The 20,536-nt window shown below is 41.1% G+C and overlaps 2 protein-coding genes across 2 annotated transcripts; both read right to left on the minus strand.

Annotated features, from left to right (window-relative positions):
* Positions 1-711: 711 nt before the first annotated feature.
* Positions 712-19,618, minus strand: LOC129820790 (ubiquitin-conjugating enzyme E2 B). The gene is made up of 6 exons (XM_055877758.1): positions 19,433-19,618; positions 12,972-13,052; positions 6,958-6,983; positions 6,474-6,563; positions 6,204-6,292; positions 712-5,921 (listed from the first exon to the last, which is right to left on the minus strand). Exons 1-6 carry the CDS (start codon positions 19,474-19,476, stop codon positions 5,793-5,795), a joined length of 459 nt encoding a protein of 152 aa, XP_055733733.1. The 5' UTR covers positions 19,477-19,618; the 3' UTR covers positions 712-5,792.
* Positions 13,764-16,251, minus strand: LOC129820780 (general transcription factor II-I repeat domain-containing protein 2B-like). Its single transcript, XM_055877747.1, has 2 exons — positions 14,380-16,251; positions 13,764-14,253 (listed from the first exon to the last, which is right to left on the minus strand). Exons 1-2 carry the CDS (start codon positions 16,194-16,196, stop codon positions 14,247-14,249), a joined length of 1,824 nt encoding a protein of 607 aa, XP_055733722.1. The 5' UTR covers positions 16,197-16,251; the 3' UTR covers positions 13,764-14,246.
* Positions 19,619-20,536: the final 918 nt, after the last annotated feature.

Raw genomic sequence — 20,536 nt, forward strand, 5'->3', positions numbered from 1 at the left:
CGGTTTGCTTATGTCAACGTTGGGAACAGAGTGCCCCATGGTGACAGTGGGGTTATGGTATGTGCAGATGTAAGCTACAGACAAACACAATTGCATTTTATTGATGGCAATTTGAATGCACAGAAATACCGTGACGAGATCCTGAGGCCCATTTTTAAGGTATCTGATCAACATCTGTATTCCCAGTCATGTGAAATCCATAGATTAGGGCCTAATGAATTAATTTCATTGATTGATTTCCTCATATGAACTAACTCAGTAAGATCTTTGAAATTGTTGCATGTTGTGTTTATATGTTTGTTCAGTATAGTTGTGCAATACATTTTATAGATAAAAGGATAAGTAGGGTATCGTTTTTTAAATGTGTGCATGCTTTTCTCCTTCGAGAAAACCGCTCTTTCAAAGGGGTGGACAGATCTTAAAATTCTTCCGCGAAGGACTCAGGTAGGATACTCGTGGTTTCTCAGGGGGAGGCGAGGACACTCCTCCGTTTATCTACTAACTTAACACTCTTCAACCACTTATCGGTTTCCAGGTCACAGAGGACTGTCTTTTTCCCAAATTAGTGTCTCCCCTAGTTGCCTGCTACTGCCCATCGAGGTTGCAGCGGATGAGGTTCATTTACCCTAGTCCATAATACTATCAAAGACAAAACAATTATACATGCCACAGCTGCACTCTTCACATAAGAAAAATGAGCTGAAATCAAAATCACAAAGTCTGAAAAATGTTTTATTTTGTTTACACAGCATATAAGTATACATTTTGAGTGAATTCACAAAAATGTATAACATATCCCTTCTCCATATAAGGTTCAAATAAACCACTTGCCACAATATGACCCATCCTGTAAAAAATATATATAGCAAATCAAGTGGTATTTATCACATACACATTTTCAGCAGATGTTATTTACCCTAGTAAATATGAAAAATGACTTCCATAATAATGTTGGATATGGCGTGTACTCGTTATTACAGTGCATTCGGAAAGTAATCAGACCCCTTGACCTTTTCCACATTGCTTTGTCATTATTAGGGTGTTGTGTGTAGATTGAGGGGGGGAAACAGAAACAGATTTGACTTTTTAGCAAATTTATATGTAAAAATAAATAAACATTTACAAGTATTCAGACACTTTACTCAGTACTTTGTTGAAGCACCCGGCGATTACAAACTCGAGTCTTCTTGGGTATGAAACAACAAGCTTGGCACTAGAGGTCGGCAGATTTCAAGTTTTCATAAATCAGAAATCTATTTTTGGAAGCCGATTTTGCCGTTTTTTTTTTTTTTACACCTTTATTTAACTAGGAAAGTCAGTTAAGAACACATTCTTATTTTCAATTACGGCCTAGAAACGGTGGGTTAACTGCCTTGTTCAGGGGCAGAACGGCAGATTTTTACCTCGTCAGCTCAGGGATACCTTACGGTTAACTCGTCCAACGCTTTAACCACCTGCCTTACGAGGAGCCTGCCTGTTACGCAAATGCAGTAAGAAGCCAAGGTAAGTTGCTAGCTAGCATTAAACTTATCTTATAAAAATCGATCATAATCACTAGTTACAACTGCACATGGTTGATATTACTAGTTTATCTAGCGTGTCCTGCGCTGCATATAATCGATGCGGTGCACATTCGCGAAAAAGGACTGTCGTTCCTCTGTCTTTTGACACTATATAAACGAGTCATCCCGCAGTGTTTGTGATTACACCCTGATGAAGACAGCTTGGCTGTCGAAACGTTGGTAATACATTTTTTTTGCATCTGAGCTCCTAAAGTGTGCGGCTCTCCTTTATTTTCAAGTTTACTCCGCTAGCCAGCACCTCGCCTAAATAGGTGTGCGTTTCTTTTTCTTCTAGGTTGCTCCAACGTGTACCTAACCATAAACATCAATGCCTTTCTTAAAATCAATACACAGAAGTATATATTTTTAAACCTGCATAAATAACTAAAAGAAATCCAGGTTAGCAGGCAATATGAACCAGGTGAAATTGTGTCACTTCTCTTGCGTTCATTGCACGCAGAGTCAGGGTATATGCAACAGTTTGGGCCGCCTGGCTCGTTGCGAACTAATTTGCCAGAATTTTACGTAATTATGACATAACATTGAAGGTTGTGCAATGTAACAGGAGTATTTAGACTTACGGATGCCACCCGTTACATAAAATACGGAACGGTTCCGTATTTCACTGAAAGAATAAACGTTTTGTTTTCGAGATGATAGTTTCCGGATTCGACCATATTAATGACCTAAGGCTCATATTTCTGTGTGTTATTATGTTATAATTAAGTCTATGATTTGATAGAGCAGTCTGACTGAGCGATGGTAGGCACCAGCAGGCTCGTAAGCATTCATTCAAACAGCACTTTCGTGCGTTTTGCCAGCAGCTCTTCGTTGTGCTTCAAGCATTGCACTGTTTATGACTTCAAGCCTATCAACTCCCGAGATTAGACTGGTGTAACCGATGTGAAATAGCTAGCTAGTTAGCGGGTGCGCGCTAATAGCGTTTCAAACGTCACTCGCTCTGAGACTTGGAGTAGTTGTTCCCCTTGCTCTGCATGGGTAACGCTGCTTCGAGGGTGGCTGTTGTCGGTTCGAGCCCAGGTAGCGGCGAGGAGAGGGATGGAAGCTATACTGTTACACTGGCAATACTAAAGTGCCTATAAGAACATCCAATAGTCAAAGGTATATGAAATACAATCGTATAGAGAGAAATAGTCCTATATTTCCTATAATAACCACAACCTAAAATGTCTTACTTGGGAATATTGAAGACTCATGTTAAAAGGAACCACCAGCTTTCATATGTTCTCATGTTCTGAGCAAGGAACTTAAGGTGTGCCCGCAGTGTTTGTGATTACACCCTGATGAAGACAGCTTGGCTGTCGAAACAGCTTAGCTTTCTTACATGGCACATATTGCATTATTTATACCAAACATTTGTACCAAACATTCATTATTTATTTGAGGCTATATTGACTTTATTGATGTATTATATTAAGTATTGTTGTAATTGTCATTATTAAAAAAAAAAAAAAATGTTTTATTTGTAAATCGGCCGATTAAATCGGTATCAGCTTTTTTTTGGGGCCCTCCAATAATCGGTATCGGCGTTAAAATCAGAATCGGTCGACCTCTACTTGGCACAGTTGTATTTGGTGATACAGATCCTCGAGCTCTGTCAGGGTGGATGGGAACATCGCTGCACAGCTATTTTCAGGTCTCCCCAGAGATGTTCGATCGGGATCAAGTCCCGTCTCTAGCTGGGCCACTCGAGGACATTCAGAGACTTGTCCCGAAGCCACTCCTGCGTTGTCTTCGCTGTGTGCTTAGGGTCATTGTCCTTTTGGAAGGTGAACCTTCGCCCCCAGTCTGAGGTCCTGAGCACTCTGAAGCAGGTTTTCATTAAGGATCTCTCTCTACTTTGCTTCGTTCATCTTTGCCTCGATCCTGACTAGTCTCACAGTCCCTGCCACTGAAAAACATCCCCACAGCGTGATGGTGCCAGGTTTCCTCCAGATGTGACGCTTGGCATTCAGGTCAAAGAATCTTGGTTTCATCAGCCCAAAGAATCTTGTTTTTCATGGTCTGAGAGTCCTTTAGGTGCCTTTTGGCAAACTCCAAGCGAGTTGTCATGTGCCTTTTACTGAGTGGCTCCCATCTGGCCACTTTACCATAAAGGGCTGATTGGTGGAGTGCTGCAGAGATTGTTGTCCTTCTGGAAGGTTCTTCCATCAACAGAGGAACTCTGGAGCTCTGTCATAGTTACCATCGGGTTCTTGGTCACCTCCCTGACCAAGGCTCTTCTCCCCCAATTGCTCAGTTTATACTCTAGGAAGAGTATTGGTGGTTCCAAACAAGGCCATTATGTTCTTGGGGACCTTCAATGCTGCATACATTTTTTGGTACCCTTCGCCCAGATCTGTGCCTCGACACAATCCTGTCTCGGAGCTCTATGGATAATTCCTTTGACCTCATGGCTTGGTTTTTGCTCGTACATGCACTGTCAACTGTGGGACCTTATACAGACAGGTGCCTTTCCAAATCATGTCCAATCAATTGAATTTACCACAGCCGGACTCCAATCAAGTACCGTAATTTCCGGACTATAAACCGCTACTTTTTCCCCACGCTATGAACCTCGCGGTTTATACAATGACGCGGCTAATTTATGTTATTTTTTTTTTTTTCACAAGATTCATGCCGCCAAAAAACTGAGCACCGTCACATAATGTGACGTAAATCGAGCGCGCTCAAACTTGCCATCATTCTGATTACGGTAGTCATTTTGTCACCCTCATCATGGCAAAGACATGGAGAAATGCATATAATGCAGCTTTCAAGTTGAAGGCGATCGATCTGGCTGTTGGAAAAGGAAATAGACCTGCTGCACGGGAGCTTGGCCTTAATGAGTCGATGATAAGACGTTGGAACTGTGCAGATCCGACTGAAAGCCAAAACAATCGCCACTGCAATGAAGTTTGACTTTCTTGGTAGGCTACTGTTTACTGCTATTTATGTTTTATTTTTGTTACAAGCCGTGTTTCGTTAAAGCCTATTTATTTTTGTTACAAGCCGTGTTTAGTTTAAAAGCCTATTTATTTTTGTTGCAAGCCGTGTTTCATTTAAAGGCTGTGTAAAGTTCATTTGTTTCAATGTACCGGTAGGCACTTGCGGCTTATAGACATGTGCGGTTTATTTATGTACAAAATACATATTTGTAAAAAATTCTGTGGGTACGGCTTATATTCAGGTGCGCTTAATAGTCCAGCAATTACGGTAGTAGAAACATCTCAAGGATGAGCAATTGAAACAGGATGCACCTGAGCTCAATTACGAGTCTCATAGCAAAGGGTCTGAACTACTTATGTAAATAGGTATTTTTTTTAAATAGATTTGCTAAAATCTAAAAACCTGTTTTTACTTTGTCATTATGGGGCATTGATGGAATATATATATTTTTTAAATTGTAGAATAAGGCTGTAACGTAACAATATGTGGAAAAAAGGCTTAGCAGATGTGTTGTTCAATTACAGCTCCAAACAGTAGGATTTTTGTTGGAGTCAACCTACTATCTGTCCATTTTCCTAGATGAGACAAATTATCCTCTTATTACAAGTGCCACTGTACTTAAAGTTGATACAATTAACACATGACATAAGATTTTTTTTGTGTGTTTGTGACTTAGGTAATTAAAAAAAATATATATATAAAAAAAAAAAAAAAAAAAAAAAAAAAAATCGACATGCAGGATGCCAGTTACCTTGATCACTAATCAATAGTACTGACTCCATTCAGGGCGGTAATTTGAAACTACTGCCAGGATGGGTGCAAAAGAATGTCTGCCTTATAGCTGGTCAATTGATCTTACATTTATGCTACACGACAGACTGTAGCATTTCCCAGAAAATACATTATTTTAACCAAGTCGTCATGTTTTATGGATTTCTACTAATTAGCCGATATGACAAAATACTCTCAAATGGTTTAAACCGAGACGTTAAAAAATAAACATTTCTGTAGAAACTAAACAATAACAGCATCAATCCAACAAAAAAATATATATTACAAATTCTGTTAGCAATAACTTATTTCACATCATGCAATAAAAAATTGGAACAAGAACAGAAGTATCAGATTGATTTTCTTCAAATGTGTTGGCAAGCAAGTAAAAGTCCCTACTTTCTCTTTCTGGTGGCACTTAAGTTCTTCTGATGTCGACTTATTTTCTTGATGAGGTAAATGACTGATTGAAGCATTTGATAGGAGTGATGAGGGGATGGGGGAGATGTGTTAGGAGTCTACCCAGCTCTGCTCCACGATGGCAGAAACTCTCTTCTCGTACTCCCGCTTGTTTTCTTGATAAAGCTGTGCAGCCTGGCTGTTGGCTGGACTGTTAGGATTCGGCTCATCCAACAGGGACTGTGAACACAAAGAAAAATAAATTGTGATTGAATGTACCGCTATGAACACATGTAGTTCTTCGACCCTACACTTTTAGTGAGGTGTCAGAGTCTTACGTACAGTATATCCAGGAGCAGAAATAACACAACAATGCTATATTACAACAAAGGTTATACAGAACATACTGCAAAACAGAAATTAAGTACACTACATAAAGAACCTGTGTTACATTTGTAAAATGCACACAGACAAAGTAGTCTCATGATGTCAGACTGATGGAGGAGAGGATTACAAACCTACCTGGATAGACGTCAAAATGGACGACACATCATATGTGGGGCTCCAACGATTCTGAAGGATGTCTAAACATATACTTCCATCTGCATAGACTACAAGATCAAAAGGATTGTTTTAATTTCAAAGAAAGATGTATACACAATCACATGACACAGAATAGCTTACTCGCTGGAAGAGCTAAATTCTGAACAGTTCATACCAAGTTCACTTTCCCATCAATAACGTGACCTAAGTATTTAGGACATCTCGAATGTGTACATAGGGGACTCTTACCATTTGGGTGAAACATTTTGGAGATAAATCGAACCGTGGGTGGCTTGTTAGGGTACTCTTCTGAAAATTCTATCACAAGCTTAAAAGTTCCTGCAGAGAGAGAGACAATTAGTGTTACTTAAAAGAAACATCCGTTCCTCATTAATCAAACTAATCCTTTATGGAGGGGAGAAAGAAAAGTGGTCCACACCACAGCTAACAGTCTGTCACATGACTAATATAAGCCTGAATATGAAGGCTGACTCAGCACTTTCTCCAGATTCCACACAGCATAATTAAAGGCAGCGTAGTCATGCACCTGTTCAAATTGATCACACTTTAGAACACCAAGACTGTCTTTGCTCTTGGCTAGCATGGCTGGAAAAAGTAAAAAAGCCAAGTTCATTGTTTTCAACCAGTTCATGGGTTACAGTAGTGTTATGATAAACTGATGATTTACATTACTGCAAGCTAACAAACTGAATGATTTTTTTTTTTATCTTACCATCCTCAAATGGTGTACCCACAGGCCTGCAAATAAAGAGAGGAACAATTACTTGTACTGTAACAAGCTCATATCTAGTAATTAGACCCCGACAAACAAAACAAACATATTGCCACAATATCACTCCCTCTGTAATGGGGAATATTTAAGATAATTACTCTTAAATGAAATTAACTTTATTTACCACAATGCTTAGCATATTTATATGTTTCCCCTTTATGTAATACACATGATTTCAAGTGTTCTATTTGTGACACATTTGTGTCAAGGGTTGATGGTCACTATGCATACTTGATGCTGTATGTTATGTATTAAATCGAACTTTATGTCACATGTGCCAAATACAACAAGTGTAGACTTTACCGTGAAATGCTTACTTACAAGCCATTAACCAACAGTGCAGTTCAAGAAGAAGAAATTATTTACCAAGTACACTAAAATAAAAAGTAACACAATAAGAATAACGAGGCTATATACAGGGGGCACCGGTACCGAGTCAGTGCGCAGGGGTACAGGTTATTTGAGGTAATCTGTACATGTAGTTGGGGGCGAAGTGACTATGCGTAAGTAACAAACAAACAGCGAGTAGCAGCAGTGTACAAAAGGGGACCCACAATGTAAATTGTCTGGTGGCAATTTTATGAATTGTTCAGCAGTCTTATGGCTTGGGTGTAAAAGCTGTTGAGACTTTTGGCCCTAGGCTTGGCGCTCCGGTACCGCTTGCCATGCGGTAGCAAAAAAAAGTCTATAAATTGGGTGAATGGAGTCTCCGACAATTTTATGGGCTTTCCTCTTTCCTATTATATACAGTTGAAGTGGTAAGTTTATATACACCTTAGCCAAATACATTTAAACTCAGTTTTTCACAATTCCTGACATTTAATCCCAGTAAAAATTCCCTTAGGTCAGTTAGGATCAACATTTTATTTTAAGAATGTGAAATGTCAGAATAATAGTAGAGAGAAGAATTTATTTCAGATTGTATTTCTTTCATCACACTCCCAGTGGGTCAGAAGTTTACATGCACTCAATTAGTATTTGGTAGCATTGCCTTTAAATTGTTTAACTTGGGTCAAATGTTTTGGGTAGCCTTCCACAAGCTTCTCACAATAAGTTGGGTGAATTTTGCCCATTCCTCATGACAGAGCTGGTGTAACTGAGTCAGGTTTGTAGGCCTCCTTGTTCGCACACGCTTTTTCAGTTCTGCCCACAAATTTTGTATAGGATTGAGGTCAGGGCTTTGTGATGGCCACTCCAATACCTTGACTTTGTTGTCCTTAAGCCATTTTGCCACGACTTTGGAAGTATGCTTGGGGTCATTGTCCATTTGGAAGACCCATTTGCGACCAAGCGTTAACTTCCTGACTGATGTTTTGAGATGTTGCTTCAATATATCCACATAATTTTCCATCCTCATGATGCCATCTATTTTGTGAAGTGCACCAGTCCCTCCTGCAGCAAAGCACCCCCACAACATAATGCTGCCACCCCTGTGCTTCAGTTGGGATAGTGTTATTTGGCTTGCAAGCCTCCCCCTTTTTCCTCCAAACATAATGGTCATTATGGCCAAACAGTTCTATTTTTGTTTCATCAGACCGGAGGTCACTTCTCCCAAAACGTATGATCTTTGTCCCCATGTGCAGTTGCAAACCGTAGTCTGGCTTTTTTATGGCGGTATTGGAGCAGTGGCTTCTTCCTTGCTGAGCGGCCTTTCAGGTTATGTCGATATAGGACTCGTTTTACTGTGGATATAGATACTTTTGTACCTGTTTTCCTCTAGCACCTTCACAACGTCCTTTGCTGTTGTTATGGGATTGATTTGCACTTTTGGCACCAAAGTACGTTAATCTCTAGGAGACAGATTGCGTCTCCTTCCTGAGCGTTATGACGGCTGCATGGTCCCATGGTGTTTATACTTGCGTACTATTGTCTGTACAGATGAACATGGTACCTTCAGGCATTTGGAAATTGCTCCCAAGGATGAACCAGACTTGTGGAGGTATACAATTTGTTTTCTGAGGTCTTGGCTGATTTCTTTTGATTTTCCCATGATGTCAAGCAAAGAGGCACTGAGTTGGAAGGTAGGCCTTGAAATACATCCACAGGTACACCTCCAATTGACTCAAATTATGTCTATCAGAAGCTTCTAAAGCCATGACATCATTTTCTGGAATTTTCGAAGCTGTTGAAAGGCACAGTCAAATTAGTGTATGTAAACTTCTGACCCACTGGAATTGTGATACAGTGAAATATAAGTGAAATATTGTCTGTAAACAATTGTTGGAAAAATTACTTGTGTCATACACGAAGTGGATGTCCTAACCGACTTGCCAAAACTATAGTTTGCTATCAAGAAATTTGTGGAGTGGTTGAAAAAATAGTTTTAAGGACTCCAACCTAAGTGTATGTAAACTTCCGACTTCAACTGTAGGTCCTGGATGGCAGGAAGCTTGGCCCAGACGCACTAACCTCTGTAGCGCCTTACGGTCAGATGCCAAGCAGTTGCCACACCAGGCGGTGATGCAACCGGTCAGGATGCTCCCGAATGGTGCAGCTGTAGAAACCTTTGAGGATATGAGGACCCATGCCAAATCTTTTCAGTCTCCTGAGGGGGAAAAGGTTTTGTCGTGCCCTCTTCACGACTGTCTTGGTATGTTAGGACCATGATAGTCTGTTGGTGATGTGGACACCAAGGAACTTAAAACTAGAGGTCGACCGATTATGATTTTTCAACGACGATATCGATTATTGGAGGACCAAAAAAAGCTGATACCGATTCAAATCAGGTGATTCTTATTTATATATTTGTAACAATGACAATTACAACAATACTGAATGAACACTTATTTTTAACTTAATATAATCAATTTAGTCTCAAATAAATAATGAAACATGTTACATTTGGTTTAAATAATGCAAAAACAAAGTGTTGGAGAAGAAAGTAAAAGTGCAATATGTGCCATGTAAAAAAGATAACGTTTAAGTTCCTCACTCAGAACATGAGAACATATGAAAGCTGGTGGTTCCTTTAAACATGAGTCTTCAATATTCCCAGTTAAGACATTTTAGGTTGTAGTTATTATAGGAATTATTGGACTATTTCTCTCTATACCATTTGTATTTCATATACCTTTGACTATTGGATGTTCTTATAGGCACTATAGAGAGCTGCTAGCAAACGCAGGAAAGTGCTGTTTGAATAAATGCTTACGATAATGCTGCTGCCTACCACCGCTCAGTCAGACTGCTCTATCAAATCATAGACTTAATTATAATATAATAAACACACGGAAATACGAGCCTTAGGTCATTAATATGGTCAAATTAAGTCTAAATATTGCTGTTACATTGCACAACCTTCAATGTTATGTCAAAATTATGTAAAATTCTGGCAAATTAATTATGGTCTTTGTTAGATGGTCTTCACACAGTTCGCAACGAGCCAGGCGGCCCAAACTGTTGCATATGCCCTGACTCTGCTTGCACTGAATGCAAGAGAACCGACAATTTCCCTAGTTAATATGAATTTCTAAACTAACAAAATATGCAGGTTTAAAAATATAAACTTGTGTATTGATTTTAAGAAAGGCATTGATGTTTATGGTTATGTTCATTGGTGCAACGAATGTGCTTTTTTCATGAATGCGCTTTTGTTAAATCATCACCGATTTGGTGAAGTAGGCTGTGATTCGATGATAAATGAACTGGCACCGCATTGATAATATGCAACGCAGGACAAGCTAGTTAAACTAGAAATATCATCAACCATGTGTAGTTAACTAGTGATTGTTAAGTTTGATTGTTTTTATAAAGATAAGTTTAATGCTAGCTAGCAACTTACCTTGGCTCCTTGCTGCACTCGCGTAACAGGTGGTTAGCCTGCCACGCAGTCTCCTCGTGGATTGCGATGTAATCGGCCATAATCAGCATCCAAAAATGGCAATTACCGATTGTTATGAACACTTCGGCCCTAATTAAATCAGTCGAAATCTACTTGAAACTCTCGACCCGCTCCACTACAGACCCGTCGATGTTAATGGGGGCCTGTTCGGCCCGCCTTTTCCTGTAGTCCACAATCAGCTTCTTAGTCTTGCTCACATTGAGGGAGAGGTTGTTGTCCTGGCACCACACTGCCAATTCTCTGACCTCCTCCCTATAGGCCATCTCATCGTTGTCAGTGATCAGGCCTACCACTTTTGTGTCATCGGCAAACTTAATGATAGCGTTGGCAGTCGTGTTTGGCCATGCAGTCGTGGGTGAACAGGGCATACAGGAGGGGACAACGTACACACCCCTGAGGGGCCCCAGTGTTAAGGATCAGTGTGGCAGCGTGTTGTTGCCTACTCTTACCACCTGGGGCGGCCCGTCAGGAAGTCCTGGATCCAGTTGCAGAGGGAGGTGTTTAGTCCCAGAATACTTAGCTTAGTTATGAGCTTCGTGGGCACTATGGTGTTGAACACTGAGCTGTAGTCAATGAACAGCATTCTCACATAGGTGTTCCTTTTGTCCAGGTGAGAAAGGGCAGTGTGGAGTGCGATTGAGATTGCGTCATCTGCAGATCTGTTGGGGTGGAATGCGAATTGGAGTGGGTCTAGGGTTTCCAAGAGGATGCTGTTGATGTGAGCCATGACCAGCCTTTCAAAGCACTTCATGGCTATTGACGTGAGTGCCACGGGGCGGTAATCAATTAGGCAGGTTACCTTCGCTTCCTTGGGCACAGGTACTATGGTGGTCTACTTGAAACATGCAGGTATTACAGACTCAGTCAGGGAGAGATTGAAAATGTCAGTGAATACACTTGACAGTTGGTCCGCGCATGCTTTGAGTACACGTCCTGGTAATCCGTCTAGCCCAGCGGCTTTGTGAATGTTGACCTGTTTAAAGGTTTTGTTCACATCGGCTACCGAGAGCGTTATCATACAGTCATCCAGAAAAGCTGGTGCTCTCGTGCATGCTTCAGTGTTGCTTGCCTCGAAGCGAGCATAAAAGGCATTTAGCTCGTCTGGTAGGCTCACGTCTGTGTTTCCCTTTGTAGTCCGTAATAGTTTTCAAGCCCTGCCACATCCGACAAGTGTCAGAGCCAGTGTAGTAGGATTCAATCTTAATCTTGTATTGACACTTTGCTTGTTTATTAAAATCATACTTGTTGCTGTATGTCATGTATTAAACTCATATTTGTTGATAGTGATTGAGAATGGCCTACCAAGAAAAACTTCCTAAAGGACTAATTTGAGGTTAAAAGGAGCACCCAACAAAAAAAGGCAGAGATTTTTTTTTATGCCCCCCCAGCTGTTGTTTAGAGAACATTGGTGCTGTGATATTAGAATATAAGGGCTTCCTTCATACTGCACGCAGAGACAAAAAAACAGTATCCATGAGTTTATCTACTTCACCAGAGTCAGATTAAGGGCCTCATTGACAAAATCCCAAAGTATCCCTTTAAAGAAGGCAAATTAGACATTTGTCATAGCTTCTGCTCTGTAGATGGTTTTCCTGAATTATTGTAATAAATTGAAATTATTTTGATTGATATGATCAACGCCTGCTCTCACTTTTGTTCACCAGGAGATGCCCTTTACACCCTCCGTATAACAAATAGAATTTTGATACAGACTATTAAATAGCACATTGCATTACAAAGAAGTTTAACTAATGTATGATGTGGCTGTTACGTTGTGATGGTTGATTTAATCCTGTTTGGACCCCAAGGATCCTAATAAATACAAATAACGAGTATGACTATGCAATACATTCCAGGTTTCAGATACTGTACATTTATTTTGTTAATTGGAAATGAGAATATTTGTATGTGTGGCAAATAGCCTCCACAGTTCAACAATTACATGTCACCATCTAAACTAACCCCCCGCCAACACACACCTCTGGCTCCCACTCTGACTGTAGCCTAAAACCACAGCTCAATTTGCCCATATCCACCTAATCCGTATGGTCCTGATGCCCATGCCAGGATGATGACACTGGCACAATAACAAGGGTGGCTTTAGAACACTCACCCAAAAATAACAGCATTCCACATCATGATGTTATTCTCTGATGGAGCACCACTCACGCCAGTTGGGGGGTCTTCTTGAAGTCTGAGGACAGAAAAACCGAGAGGAAACAATAGAATGAAACCTAAACCCTGGCCCGACGACTGGTTTTCTAAACATCAAAAATATTTTGGAGCAAACAAGACGACAAGTGTGCATCCTATTAAACTGAAAGAAGTGTTATTGCTTGTTTGCAAAACAACAGCCATGCATGACAATCATTCTAGAATCCAGAGTCCATTGTGGGCTTCAACATACAAAACAACCCAAACCATAATGGCATTATTACAACCTTAAATAGCGGTCCTCCTTGCCGCTTATTATCACCAAACCCCAGTGTTCTCTGGTAACTCGAAATCCACCAGTACCGTTCCAAAGCGCACCGCAATAAATAAATAAACATTTACTTTTAACAGCTTACCTTCACGCACCAGGTGAGACTGTTTTTGTAGATCCAACTACAAGTCTCTCCAGAGAACACCACTGACCCAATTTACTGTAATCCCCGTGACAACGGAAAGGCTACTACATGGTGCTGTTACCAATTGTGAGTCCCATTTGAATCATGTCACTGTTCCCTGCAAATCCAATAAAAAGCATGAGCTGGCGCACACCCAGAGAACATTATTTAGCGTAGAGCAGGGGTGTCAAACTCATTTTCACCGAGGGCCACATCAGCATAATGGCTGTCCTCAAAGGGCCAGATGTAACTTATAAATGTAATCGAATGTAATGTAAAATAAATGTAACTCCTCCTTAATGTTAAATAACTCATTATTTATTATAACTTATTCAAGTGACAATTACAGTTGCATAGAAAATATATGTTTGCTTGTAGCTCTAACATAAATCCTTTTAAATTTTGTCAGCTTATGAAAACCCACATAACTCCATTAATGAAGGATCAAACTGTCCAAGTGAATAAAGAAAAATAACATAAAACTTAGCTGCAAAGAACATGTATGACACATGTAGCATTTTACAAAAAAAGGCTGCACACAGCCGTGCACCCAACTGATGGTTTGATGACAATTTGTCTGCATACACACATAAACCTGCAAACATTAAATAATTACTACAGCAGCTACACATAAATAATATGTAATCAACTAAAAATACCAAAATAAAGGTTGACTCAGTTCACAACTATATTGGTCAAGTTTTTCGGTTAGTCTTTGATGAGGAGATGCTGCCTGTCCTTGAACACACCAAGTGGATTCTCTCTCTACTATCGATTGATCATGTTCTGAAAATGATAAACACAAAACAAAATGCAAGCACAATCATTAAATTGCACACAGTTTAACTGTTCTTCTTCTTGGTTGAATTACATTTTATTATATTTTAATTAAGTTTAAAAAAAAATGCTTGCCTGTGTGTTTTCTGACCAGATGTCTGACACCGTTTTCCCGTTACCAGTGTGTCAATGTCTGGTTTTAGGTCCTGTGCTGAGGCAATGCGTAGAACAGCATGGAGGTTGTCATCCGTGAGGCGTGATCTGTGCTTGTTTTTGTTCAGATTCATTATGGAAAAAAACTGTTCGCACAGATAGGTGCTCCCAAACATGGACAGAACACGGGCAGCATGAAGTCGAAGCTGTGGCATCAAACCAGGAGGCAGCAGACGGTAAAAGTCCTGGATTGTAGCATCCTGAAACTTTGCTCTCAGGCCACTGTCGCTTTGAAGCTCAATTAGCTCCATCTGAAGGTGTTGGGGTGCAGTGCAGACATCGGTGGTGAAAGGATTGGCAAAGATGTCAAAGCCAGACTGTTGTGCTCTGAAGTCAGAGAAGCGCCGATCAAACTCAGTCTTTAACCAGCTCAGTTTGGTAGCCAACTGAGCACATGAAAAAGTCTCGGGAAATGAGGCTGACATGCTCTGACAAACAGGAAAGTGAACAAGATTGTCCTGTTTCACTTGCCACATCCATAAGTCCAATTTATGCTGGAAAGCCGTGATCGTGTCGGACATCTGCGTGATGACTTGTTTGCGTCCCTGCAGCTTCTGATTCAGCTGGGCGAGATGGTCGGTTATGTCACACAACACAGCAAAGTCACACATCCACTTTGGATCTGATAGTTCAGACATGAGTTTTCCTTTACTCTGCATAAAAAGAGCAATGTCTTTCCTGAGCTCGAAAAATCGCTTGAGGACTTTGCTCCTACTCAGCCACCGCACTTCTGTATGGTACAGCACATCCCCGTGTTCCGAGCCCATCTCCAGCAAAAACTGCTGGAACTGACGGTGATTCAGGCCACGCGCCCGAATGAAGTTCACTGTTTTCATGACTGTGGTCACAATGTCCTCCATCCCCAGCACCTTCCCACACAAAGCTTCTTGATGGATAATGCAATGATACGTTATCAAAGGCGTGTGACAGTTCATTTTTTGCATTTTCCCCTTCATTAGTCCAACCAAGCCCACTTTTCCTCCACACATTGCCGGTGCACCGTCTGTAGTTAATCCTACCAAGTTTTCCCACTGCAATGCATTTTTACTTACGGACTTCTCTACCGCATCAAAAATGTTCTGTCCCGTCGTGGTCCCATGCATTGCAGCCACATCCAACAGCTCCTCAGTGATAGAGAGGTCCGACTTTACGCCTCTAATAAAAATTGATAACTGCGCTGTGTCCGTGTTATCTGTGCTTTCATCAACAGCTAATGAAAAAGCTGTGTAGCTGCGTGTCTCCTCGGCCAGCTGTGTTGTAAGATTTTCTGCTAGTTCCTTCACTCGGTCGACGATGGTGTTTCTTGATAAACTGACATTTTTAAAAGTCTGTAACTGGTCGGGACACACCTGCTCACAGACCTTCAGCATGCACTGCTTCAAAAACGCTCCCTCTGAAAAAGACTTGGAAGCGTGGGCGATTTCTTCAGCCACAATGAAGCTAGCTTTCACCGCGGCCTCGTTTTTGGCTGTGGATTTCATGAACAAACTCTGCTGCGACCGCAGTTTGCCTTTTAATTCTTGGGCAATTTGTTGCTTTTCTTGAAGGCTAGCTTTAGCGTACTTAGCTCCGTGTTTGGTGTCAAAATGTCGACGCAGATTGTACTCTTTGACAACCGACACCGCCTCGTAACACAAAAGACATACCGGTCTTTCTCCTTGAAGCGCAAACAAGTATTCGCCTTCCCATCTTTCTTGAAACAGTCTTCCGTCTGCATCAACTTTTCTCTTTCTGGACATTTTGGGATCATTATTTATATCTCAATTCCACTCGTTGGCATGGACACTGCCGTGGCTAGCGTAATCGAAAGGCATTGTGGGAATGTAGTTTTTGGTCAAAGCACGCTCTTAATTTATTTTTTGGTATTTATTTTTAGACACTCAAAACCTTTAAGCTCTCGCGGGCCACATAAAATGACCTGGCGGGCCACATCTGGCCCGCGGGCCTTGAGTTTGACACATGTGGCGTAGAGGTTCTGACTAACTGCGAATAAACTGTAAGCTATAAAAACAAAGAGTTGCACACTCCATATGTATAAGTAATTTGTTTGGTAAAAAACACCAACGTTTGTTTCGGCATCACTGTGCCTTCTTCAGGGTAATGTCATGAATGCTTGAACCAGGTTATGTAGACAAACAATCTACTAATTCCACTGTTTGTCTACATAACCTGGTTCAAGCATTCATGACATTACCCTGAAGAAGGCACAGTGATGCTGAAACATTGATGGTTTTTTAACCAATAAGTGACTGGAAGGGTATACACTGCTCAAAAAAAATAAAGGGAACACTAAAATAACACATCCTAGATCTGAATGAATGAAATATTCTTATTAAATGCTTTTTTCTTTACATAGTTGAATGTGTTGACAACAAAATCACACAAAAATTATCAATGTAAATCAAATTTATCAACCCATGGAGGTCTGGATTTGGAGTCACACTCAAAATTAAAGTGGAAAACCACACTACAGGCTGATCCAACTTTGATGTAATGTCCTTAAAACAAGTCAAAATGAGGCTTAGTAGTGTGTGTGGCCTCCACGTGGCTGTATGACCTCCCTACAACGCCTGGGCATGCTCCTGATGAGGTGGCAGATGGTCTCCTGAGGGTTCTCCTCCCAGACCTGGACTAAAGCATCCGCCAACTCCTGGACAGTCTGTGGTGCAACGTGACATTGGTGGATGCAGTGAGACATGTTGTCCCAGATGTGCTCAATTGGATTCAGGTCTGGGGAACGGGCGGGCCAGTCCATAGCATCAATGCCTTCCTCTTGCAGGAACTGCTGACACACTCCAGCCACATGAGGTCTAGCATTGTCTTGCATTAGGAGGAACCCAGGGTCAACCACACCAGCATATGGTCTCACAAGGGGTCTGAGGATCTCATCTCGGTACCTAATGGCAGTCAGGCTACCTCTGGCGAGCAAATGGAGGGCTGTGCGGTCCCCCAAAGAAATGCCACCCCACACCATGACTGACCCACCGCCAAACCGGTCATGCTGGAGGATGTTGCAGGCAGCAGAACGTTCTCCACGACGTCTCCAGACTCTGTCACGTCTGTCACATGTGCGTGTGAACCTGCTTTCATCTGTGAAGAGCACCAGTGGCGAATTTGCCAATCTTGGTGTTCTCTGGCAAATGCTAAACGTCCTGCACGGTGTTGGGCTGTAAGCACAACCCCCACCTGTGGACGTCGGGCCCTCAAAGGGTCTGTTTCTGACCCTTTGAGCAGACACATGCACATTTGTGGCCTGCTGGAGGTCATTTTGCAGGGCTCTGGCAGTGCTCCACCTGCTCCTCCTTGCACAAAGGCAGAGGTAGCGGTCCTGCTGCTGGGTTGTTGCCCTCCTACGGCCTCCTCCACGTCTCCTGATGTACTGGCCTGTCTCCTGGTAGCGCCTCCATGCTCTGGACACTACGCTGACAGACACAGCAAACCTTCTTGCCACAGCTCGCATTGATGTGCCATCCTGGATGAGCTGCACTACCTGAGCCACTTGTGTGGGTTGTAGACTCCGTCTCATGCTACCACTAGAGTGAAAGCACCGCCAGCATTCAAAAGTGACCAAAACATCAGCCAGGAAGCATAGGAACTGAGAAGTGGTCTGTGGTCACCACCTGCAGAACCACTCCTTTATTGGGGGTGTCTTGCCAATTGCCTAAAATTTCCACCTTTTGTCTATTCCATTTGCACAACAGCATGTGAAATTTATTGTCAATCAGTGTTGCTTCCTAATGGAACAGTTTGATTTCACAGAAGTGTGATTGACTTGGAGTTACATTGTGTTGTTTAAGTGTTCCCTTTATTTTTTTGAACAGTGTATATATGGAGTGTGCGACTCTTTGTTTTTATAGCTTACAGTTCTCTGTAAGGAAATCTTCATGTTGCCAACCAGATACTTGATGTGTGGCGTAGACTACAAATAGACTAACTAATAAAATATCTTATGAACAATGTATGTCTAACAATAGGTGTTGTGTGAGACTGAATTAAACTAAGCATTTACCAAAGCCACAAGGCTTATCAAGAAATGCTCCATTGGTCTATTTTACACACAAGGACAGTTGATGGCAGAGGAAGCCAGGTAGAGTAGGAATAGAGATGTGACAAATTATAAAATTCTTAAAGTTTAAAACTGCCATTTGAAAAAAAATATGTTTTCCGTTTAAAACGATAGCAAAAATTCCATGTGAATTCACAATTCACCTGCGACGCTGCAAGCAACGGCTTGGGTCTCACCGTGTCCCTTTCAGATGGTTAAGCATTGCACCTGTACCTCAATTCGACCAAAAAAAAAGTTTGTATTTCCTTGTCAACGTATTGCAATACATGACTTCGCTGCTGTCGCTTGCCGTTCTCTGCCATTTTTCCAACTGTTATTAACAACAATGACACATACGTGGAGAGTCGACTCCCGGTCAAGATTCAGCTTGGACTCGACTCCTATGATTCAGTATTTCAGTTAGTGGTGGCCAAAGTTAACTGAGGTTTGTAATGGCATTTATTAAATAACGAAATCATGGACTAAAGTTTATCCTTGCCCATAAGCTCCTTTCAGGGTGAGGAACCATATAACATCAAGTTGTAAAATTGGTAACTACTCCTTTGACTTAGATAGCTAGCTAAATGCAGTGGCTGACAAGTATATTTAGCTAGCTAGTTACACATGTTGATGAATAAAAACAAGTTAACTGGCTAGTAGCACATCTGTGTGGCTCTAGCATGCTGGCTAACTGAAGCAACATTGTTACATCTTACTCTAGCTAGCTAGGTACCAGACAGTACAACGTGGCTGGTATTATATTAATGACTGACTCAATGATAGCTAGCTACAGCCAACTCTGGCACTGTACACGCCTCAAATTAACGGTACTGTTAGCTAACTAGAGCAAGTGGCTAGCTAGCTTCCAGCAAGCTATATTTACTGTAGTTAGCTAGCTAAATACAAAAAACCGCTGAAACGCTTCATTACCTTTTGAAATCTCTCATAAGTCGTCTTCTAGCCGGAGTAGACATGATTCAAAGCGTAAAAACGTATACTTTGGTCATAAAAATCTATCGAATCGGTGTTATTAAAGGGTAAATTTTTCGTCTGTGCTTTTCTATTCTCCTCGACACAACTACAGTGACGTCATGTACCTCCACAGGGGGGAAACCGCAAGGACATTCGATTGGAACAGTGCACTTTCTCGACGCGTGGTGTAAATGTTATCAAATTAACACACTTTTTTCCAAAACGTGAACACTGCATGCAATTTATACGACACCTTAACTTGGTTAGTATTATAACCTTTAGACATATGAGTTGTTACACCAGGTATCAGGGATGTCTAGCCCAATAATGAACAAATGAGCCTATGTTACTCCTTATAGTCCATGGACCTTACATGTTCTGTTCAGAGGCAAATTGGCTCTGGAAGCCAAAACAGCCAAATATTCCATGTAAACTTCAATCGATTTTCAATTGTGGTCTGGTTATAGAAACATAAAGCCCTTTCATATCACATCAAAATAATAGTACAAATGCTAAATATACACTTCCTGTACACGGTTTTAACGCAGTTGCAGCCAACAGTATTTTTCGATAACCCATGTATGGCGTCCTTCGTGCGTTTACACACAGGTGTTAAGAGACGATGATAGATCATTAACACAGATATTCCACTTTGCTTTCAGTTAACAAGCGCTGTAACATGTAAAAAACCCTAAACCTATAAAGGTGTGTAGTAATTTAAACTTCCGTTTTTTTCTGATTTCTCGCTGTTATACCTTATGTTTCCAAAACCGTAATGCAAGCCATGCATTTTATCTTTCAGAAGGTGTGTCAAGGGACTTAAAACAAAACTCCACTGGCCAGAAGATACTATTGTCAAGGGGCACTATAGATAGTAAGCGTATAGGAGTGGGTTAAGGGATGGCAAACTGGAAATTCCTTTGGTCTCTGACTTACTGAGTTAGCTTGGTAAATCAGCTTTTGGTTCTTGGTTTAAGGATTCTAGCTTTATGATGTAAATGAATCTGAAAAAGATTGTCTGCTAAATTACTAAAATGTAAATGTGTGGGCATCGATGTTTGG

This window comes from Salvelinus fontinalis, chromosome 2 (assembly GCF_029448725.1).
Source record: "Salvelinus fontinalis isolate EN_2023a chromosome 2, ASM2944872v1, whole genome shotgun sequence".
Lineage (NCBI taxonomy): Eukaryota > Metazoa > Chordata > Actinopteri > Salmoniformes > Salmonidae > Salvelinus > Salvelinus fontinalis.